The sequence below is a fragment of the Elephantulus edwardii genome, unplaced genomic scaffold (assembly GCF_000299155.1).
Source record: "Elephantulus edwardii isolate Elephantulus edwardi_28Jun2011 unplaced genomic scaffold, EleEdw1.0 scaffold00089, whole genome shotgun sequence".
Classification (NCBI taxonomy): domain Eukaryota; kingdom Metazoa; phylum Chordata; class Mammalia; order Macroscelidea; family Macroscelididae; genus Elephantulus; species Elephantulus edwardii.
Genome location: NW_006399839.1, coordinates 6944411 through 6952302, shown reverse-complemented (window position 1 = coordinate 6952302; position 7892 = coordinate 6944411). Strand labels below are relative to the sequence as shown.

At 50.2% G+C, this 7892-nt stretch overlaps 2 protein-coding genes across 2 annotated transcripts in view; one reads left to right on the top strand and one right to left on the bottom strand.

The window, feature by feature from the left end:
- Positions 1–2348: 2348 nt before the first annotated feature.
- LOC102865937 (chromosome unknown open reading frame, human C22orf39) lies at positions 2349–5172 on the top strand. Its single transcript, XM_006890441.1, has 3 exons — positions 2349–2372; positions 2511–2678; positions 5044–5172. Exons 1-3 carry the CDS (start codon positions 2349–2351, stop codon positions 5170–5172), a joined length of 321 nt encoding a protein of 106 aa, XP_006890503.1.
- Positions 5173–5645: 473 nt separating this feature from the next.
- The window catches only part of MRPL40 (mitochondrial ribosomal protein L40), a 6595-nt gene continuing 4348 nt past the window's right edge, over positions 5646–7892 (bottom strand). Inside the window, exons 5-6 of the mRNA XM_006890505.1 lie at positions 5821–5842; positions 5646–5729 (exon numbers count right to left, since the gene is read on the bottom strand). Of these exons, the coding sequence (XP_006890567.1) occupies positions 5646–5729; positions 5821–5842 (106 nt within the window). The remainder of the gene's footprint in view (positions 5730–5820; positions 5843–7892) is intronic.

Here is a 7892-nt window from a genome sequence, read left to right as displayed (position 1 = left end):
TATATGCAGATGATTTGATAGTATACTTAGAAAGCCCTAAATATTCAGCAAGAAAACGGAGTTGACCAATGCAGCAAATGGCAGGATACAAGATCAACATACAAAAACCAATTGGATTTCTCTCAGTGACAAAGAGAATCTAGAACTGGAGCTAAGAAAAACAATACCCATCACATAAGCTAATCACAAGATTAAATACTTGGGAGTAAATCTAACTAGATACGCAAAAGACATTCAAAGGAAATTACAAAACATTACTACAAGAAATAGATATGGAGAAATGGAAGAATATCCCTTGCTCATGGAAAAGAAGACTCAATATTGTGAAAATGACTATCGTACCAAAGGCAATGTATACGTTCAACACTATCCCAATACAAATACCAATTCCATTCTTCAGCGAGATGGAAAAGGCAATCTACAGTTTCATTTGGAATGGAAAGAGACCCCATATAAGCAAAGCAATCCTTAAAAAGATAAAGTAGGAGGCATTTCACTCCCTGATTTCAAATCTTACACTTCCATGGTGGTCAAGACAGCATGGTACTAGTATAATGACAGACACACAGATCAGTGGAATAGAATTGAGAACCCAGGAATCAGCCCATCTATCTACGATCAACTGATTTTTGACGAGATAAAATCAGTTAAGTGGGGAAACAACAGCCTTTTTTATAAATGGTGTTGACAAAATTGGAAAACCATCTGCGGAAAACTCAAAACAAGACCCACACCTCACACCATACACAAAAAACAATTCAAAGTGGATCAAGGACCTAGGACTAAAACCAAGGAATATAAACTTCATTAGAGAAAGGCTTTTCTAGGGAAGAACCCTAGAAGCACTAATCTACAACTTGAACAGTCTTCCAAGCACTCTAAAAAACTTACAACCAGGAGAGGATAAAAGAGATGAAAGGGATTTCTAAGAATCAAATCCCTATGCACATCCAAAAACTTCTCCAACAGGGTAAAAAGGGAAGCCACGGACTGGGAAAATATATTTAGTAATGACATGTTGGATAAGGGATTTATATCTAGATTTTTAGAATACTCCACAACAAGATAAAGGTAAACAACCCAATTCCAAAATGGACACAGGATATGAAAAGCGAAGACATTCAGGTGGCAAACAAACACATAAAGAAATGTTCCAAATCTCTCGCTCAGAGATGGAAATCAAAACAACTATGAGGTATCATCTCACCCCAGTAAGAACAGCAAAATTTTAACAGAACAGCAAACAAATATTGGCGAGGTCGTGGAGAGACTGGAACCCTTATTCACTGTTTGTGGGAGTGTAAAATGGTGCAACCACTATTTTTCTTGTTGACGTTGAAATACAATCCACATTGAAGACTGTGATGTAGTATTCTATCTTCAGCAAGCACTGAAGTGCCCCCACTTTCAGCAAGCAAGGATGTCTTCTGCTTAACGCAGGTTGCTGAAGAGTCTTCCATGATCCTGATGCCATGCAATTTAAAGCCTCTGAAAACTCACTGAAGGGTCACCTATGAGTTGGTTCCTATTTGATAACACATAACAACAATATGCTTATGAAAATTAATGGCACCTTTGCCATTTAGGAAAATAGTGAAGCGCATAAAAAAAAACTGGCTTGAGCCGTGCAGTTTCACTTAAATATGGCAGCCTGTGCAGCCAGGAACACCTGCCCCAAACCGAGCGGCCTGCTGCCACCCCCATCACCTCCCCCCAACTTCTAGCTTTCCCCCAGAACCACAACCTGGCTCCTGCCCCACCCAGGCCCCAGCCTAGTGAGGATGCGCCATGGCCCCCAGCCTATACTGACCACCCAGTCCACGTGTGTTCATTGACGCCTCTCAAGGAGGTGTGCAAAGAAACACTTAAGATCGGGTGCAATTCATAGATGACTCCCCATGAGGCTATATATGGCTTTTCTCCCGCAAAAGTGCTGGTAGGTTTCGAGCCACTGTAGTGGTTAATCATTGGGTTAAAAGCACAACTCCCTAAGGATTGCTGTGTACCATTGAGTCGGAACTGACCCGGTAGCTGACCGTCTAGCAGGTGCTTGGAGACAGTTCCTTGCATGGGAGGAGATTGCCCATTTTTTCTCCTGGGGAGCAGCTAGTGGATTCGAATCTCCAGCGAGGTGCAACCCTTGAGTTAACAGCGCAAATCCCTACAGACTGTGGTTGTGTGAAATGATCGCATGGGAGGAGCAGCAGCTGGTACTCTAACCGCGTGCCTTTGCGGAAGCCACCCGAAACAGTATGATCTCATTGGTTCTTTGTCGTTCGCGCCGCGGGTTTCCTTCGTCTCTATTGGGCAGTGCTCTTGGAGGCGGGGTTTGGTGGCGTGGCCCGGACATGGCGGACCGCGGCGGCTGGCGGGTGAGTGTGGTCTGTGCCGGGATTCGCACTGGCTTCGTCGGCCCGGGCGGGGTTGGGGCGGGACGGGGTCGGGCAGCCCGGCGGCCTCCGGGGCGGGGGGCGTCGCCGGCCCCGCTCAGGCCCTGCTTCTCTCCGCAGCCCCCGCGCCCCTGCGAGGCCTACCGCGCCGAGTGGGAGCTCTGCCGCAGCGCGAGGCACCGCCTGCACCACTACTACGCCCACGGCGGCCGGCCGGCCTGCGAGCAGTGGCGCCGCGACCTGGCCAGCTGCCGCGAGTGGGAGGGTTGCCGCAGCGCCGAGGCCCAGGTGCGCTCGGGAGGCCTGGTGGGGGGGCGTGAGCCCGGGGCGGGGGGCGGCGGGCCTCGGGTATCTGGCGTGCACCTTGCTGGTGCCAAGCCTTTCCTGCATTCCAGGCCCTGGGGACCCTGTTGGGACGTGGTTCACCTAACGCGGGTCCTTCCTCTCCTTGAGCTTCGCCGTTGAGAAGTGCCTAAGAGAGGTAGATCAACTTGCCAACCGTATGAAGACTAGTTGGGATGGTTTGTTGTTGTTGTGTGCCGTCGAGTCGCTTGCGACTCATAGCGACCCTATATACAACAGCCCAAAACTCTGCTCTGTCCTGTGTCAATCTCAATGTCTCCGACACACTGAATCAATCCACCTCCTAGAGGGCCTTCCTCTCTTGCACTGTCCCTCCACCCTCCCAAGCATGATGTCCCTTTCCAAGGATCAGTCCCTCCTTACAACATGTCTTAAGTATGTTAGACGGAGCCTTAGAATCCTTACCTCCACGGAGCAGACTGGTTTAACCCTCTCCAGGATGAATCTGTTTGTTTTCCTAGCAGTCCATGGTACCCTCAGTACTCTTCTCCAGCACCACAGCTCAAAGGCAAAGTCATTGTCAAAGTAGGGAGCCCTAATGGTTTAGGGCTAATGAGTTGCGCTGCCAACTTAATACAGTTCTAATCCACTGTGGGAGACAACTGGATGATCTCCCGTGCTGTTTATTACCTCTGAAAACCCACTGGAGAGTCAGCTATGAATTGATTGGGACTCCAAAATCCATAAAAACAACAGCAAAATGTCTCCACCTGCTAACATGGAGGGACTTTGCGACATAACAGGAGGGGTTGTGTAGAGTGACTTGGAGAGGGAGGAGGAGCCCTCTTCAAGTGTCATCAGCTGCGGAGGAAATGGTGGCTCCTAGTTCTAAAATGACTTGGAATCAACCTTCACCCAGCCTTAAGCGGAGGAGACACGACTGAGGGAGAGAAGGAAGACCTTGGTGTGTGGAGCAGAGGGAGAATGGGCTGTAGATGATCAGAGGAGGTCGAAGAAGGACCAAGGACCTAGTGAGCCTTGACGAGGCATTAAGGTTCTGCTTTGAAAGTGTGCTGAAAGCATGGTGTGCACGGTGTAGGGACACAGAGTGCAGTAAGGAAGTGGGTCTAGCAGCCGATTCTTTCAGTAGATATTTCTCACAGCTTGTTGTTACGTGCTGTCACATAGCTGACCCTCTCTGCCAGGTTTTCAGAGGCTGTAAGTCACACAGGAGGGCAATGCCCATCTTTCTCCCTTGGAGCAGCTGATGGATTTGAACCGCATGTCTTTGGGTTGGCACTACAGCTTCTAACCTCTGGGCCACCAGAGCACCTTTTATCACAGCTTCCTTCCTGCCAGCGATCTCGGGGTTACAAGTGTGAAGAGAAGAGTCCCTGCCCGTCTGGCATCCATGCTCTGAGTGCCTTGGGCTGGTGGTTGGGAGTGTGGTTGGAGAGGAGCATCTAGGATATAGTGCTTAGGGGTTGCGCTTAGGGGGACAGGGAGACAGAAGAACTGGGACTGCTCTGGTTTGGTTATGTAGGGTCCAATTGAGGACAATTCATAGTGATTTTTGAACAACAAATCTGGCCTATCCTGTGCCGTCCTCATCAGCGCTGACAGACAAGAGCTCATTGCTACGGTCACTGTGTCAGTCCATCTGGTTGAGGGTCTCCCTCTCTTTCGTTCATCTTTCACCTTTCCTAACATGTCCCTTTCCAAGCTTATGTGATTATTTTGGAATTGACAAGCTGAGTGTCAAAACCAAGGTGCTGTGTAGCAAGAAACGCTTGACTCAGGATAAGCGAACATCAAAACTGGGAAAGACGGCAAGAGACTGAGAACTTGAAGTAAAGGAAGAGCTGCTAAAGGATCAATAAGAAAAATGGGCATGATTTCCAAATAATAGAAAAATTGACAAAGGACAGTTCATTAAAAAAAGAAAACCCAGGTTCAGATAAGCTGGTTAGAAGGAGTGGTGGCGGGTTTATGTACCATCAAGTCAGAGCCGAATTACAGCTCATATGGGAGCAGACTTCCCATCTCTCCCATGGAGCAGCTAGTGGATTAGAATCTCATGTCTTTGGGTTGGAAGCGCACCTCCTTACCCACTAAGCCAACGGCGGGAGTGATTTTTGCCTGGTGGAATGGAGAAGTGTCTGCAGCAGATAGGACAGTCTGGAGATAGATCATGTGGAAGCAACCAATTTCAAGACAGGCCACCTACGCTCCGCTTTCTCCATCTACCCGGGAGGGTGTTGAGGAGATGGGGAGGGGGGGCACAATATAGCCCTCGAGCCACAGAGGCCAAGCCACGAGAGGGGAAGTCACTTGGGTCTTGTTTCCACAGCGGTCCCTTTGTGAGAGCGAGCGGACCCGGGTCCAGGCGGCACAGAAGCACACGCTGGTGTGGGCCCTGCGGCGGAGCCCTCCTGCGGACTGGCACCTCCCTTTGTCCCAGGATGAGAAGGACCAGTGAGGAGCCTGCTGCCACTACCCTGAGCCAGTGTCACCCTAAAGTACTACGATGGGCCTGCTGGAATGGGCCCTGTGCCCTCTCTTGGCCTGGACGTGTTTAGCCCCACCCTTCACTCGTGTTCTGGGAGCCTCACCTCGTGACACTAAAAGCCAGCTGCATCCATTTCTGGGCCTCAGGGAAGCCATACAGTGCTGCTTGAGCCTCTGAGCAGGGGGGTCAGGGTGGTTCACTATTTTCCCCTGGAATTACATGATGGGAGATGGCAGACCTAGCATCTAGACTCTTCAGGTAAACGCTGGAGTCAATAGCTGTGGCCTGGGTGAACCATAATAAAGGTGCCATGTGTTGCTGCTGTGAATCTGAGAGAGGATGGAGGAGTCCTTGAGGAAAGTGCCACTGTCTCCTAGCCCTGGGGAACCAGGTGTGGCCAGCCGGTGATGCCTGTGGCCAGGGACCAGGATGCAGGGTAGGTCTCAGGATGGTACGCTCCGGTTCCACACATCCTGGGGCTGTGACCGAGCGTAGTCTCTCATCTTCCCCATGGCTACGGAGAGCGTCTAGCCAGCAAGGAGAGGGGCAGGCTGCTAGAAAGCTAAAATAGGGGGTTCTCCACCCCCCCCCCCGGGGAGAAATACAGGGACATCTGACTGCTGCAGTTTGCATGTGATGCCTAGAGTTGAAGCGGCAACCTTGAGGTTCTAGGTTCAAGCCTGAGACGAGCTAGCTCGGCCGGAGAGCTGCTGTCGGGAGTGCCCTTGCTGGAAGCTCCCCTCCCCGGGTCTGATGGTGTGGTCTCTTCATTGACCGCGTGCTGCGTGCAGCAGAGCGTGCTGACAGGCATGACCGCGTCTTGCTCTTTGCTCTGCTCTGAGCATCGGGATCCTCCTCCTGTAATGCCACATCTGCGCTGTGCCTGCCTTCACAACAGATAATCTCTCGACAGAATATCCCCAGCCCTCGTTCATCTCTTCACAGCATGAGTACGGAAGTTTTGAGATTGGGGTCACGGTCTTGAAACAAACATTTAAACAGGAATAAATAACAAAGGAGTGGTAGGTGCAATGAAGAAAAGGCATAATGTGCTAGAGCAACACCCATCCAGACTTTTCAGACAAGATGAGGGGAATCGCCTGGAATCCCCAAGGTGGCTGCTGTCATTCCAAGCATCACATATAGACAGCGAAGTGCAAGTGCCCCTTCCCCATGCTGTTTGGAGAGGAAAATTAGGGTTGCTACACTCCTGACCAAGAGCTCTGGTGGCCTAGTGGTAAGAAATTGCACTGCAATCTCAAAGACTAGCTGTTCAACCTCAGCAGAGGAAGGAATGGGGAGTCTCCCCTGCGATTTCCTGCCTCTGGAAATCCACTGCAGGGTCATCTTTGGGTTCATTTCAACATGACAGAATACAGTTCACACAAAAACAGTTGAAACAAATTTCCCGGACCAACAGTCTTCTCTACAGTGTGATGACTGACATTTAATAGCACAGAATTCTGTACGACCAAAAACATGGATGGAAATTAAAGTGGAGAACAGGGTATTGCTTGGCAGGGGTTGGAGACTGGGTAGGGTGTGGGGGTCTTGTGGTGACAGTACCTTTGTGTTGGGGACCTCTTTGTATGTCAAGGTGTTCTGTGAACCTACAGTGACTTAAAAGCAGAAAGCGGTTGGAGTGACCCATTCATTGAGTGAATCGATTGTACAAGCCAGGGATTAAATGCGCTAACGTCAACTACGGCGGGCAGTACCTTGGGCAGGGAATTGAGAGAAGGGCTCTGCCTCTGAACCTGACCTGCATGAAGAGATAAAGCAGCACAAGTGCCACGCACCCACAGGGCCAGGGCACTGCTAGGCTGTGCTCGGAAGATGGCATCAGGATTTACTTCATCCTGGCAATCTAGGTTCTGCAGGTCTCTGGTATGTTACCTGAAGATCAGAGGCTCAAATCTGCTAGCTGCTCTGCAGGGAGAAAAATGGGCAGTTTCCTCTGGTCAAGATTTACAGCCTCAGATCCTGCTGGAGGGGCGCTGAGTCAGAATCGACTCCACAGCAGCGGGTCAGCGGCACGGTGAGTTCCCTGTGGCTTAAAGCCACAGGCTGCTCCCGAAAGAAGTGAGGCATTCTGTTCCCATTAAGATTTACAGCCTCAGACACCCAGTGGAGGGACAGCAGGCAAGAAATCAAAAGACACATCACATTGGATTTGAGGGCAGTGGATTCTGACTACCGTGTGAAGGATGGTGGGGGCGGTGGGGGGCACACACGACAGAGCAGAGCTCAGGCTAAGGTTGAAGACAAATGGTCCCAATGGTTAGACCTCTCTGTAGCTGGTGAGGTGGCGCAAGGTGACTGTATGAGGACCCCACCTCAGAGGCAGAGCCAGAAGGTCTTAGAATCTTCACGTTTTTATTCAAGGGTGTTGAGGTTTTCAAACGAAAGTTTAAAACAGGAGAACCAACTGAATACCTATTCAAAGGAATGAAATGTTTTCCTAGTTTGACGTTACTCTGAAGCTTTCTGAGGCTGTGATGCAAATCACAGGGGTAAACCTGATTCTACGCTAGTCCATCACCGTTTCCAGACTTGGAGAGAAGGCTCTGCCCCTTCAGGCCTCATGCTGCTTCTTCACTCGTCTGTGTCAGGCTTAAAACCCCAAACTGGCTTTGCTGATGATGTCCTCCCATGTCTCCTGCCTGTCACCCTGGGAAAGCCCTGTGTCA

What these genes read in the sequence shown, in the direction of transcription:
- LOC102865937 (XM_006890441.1), top strand. Translation starts at nt 2,349, where the DNA reads ATGGCGGACCGCGGCGGCTGGCGG. An exon ending in CGGACCGCGGCGGCTGGCGG is followed by an intron (nt 2,373 to 2,510) that starts GTGAGTGTGGTC and finishes TTCTCTCCGCAG; the next exon opens with CCCCCGCGCCCCTGCGAGGC. An exon ending in GCCGCAGCGCCGAGGCCCAG is followed by an intron (nt 2,679 to 5,043) that starts GTGCGCTCGGGA and finishes TTGTTTCCACAG; the next exon opens with CGGTCCCTTTGTGAGAGCGA.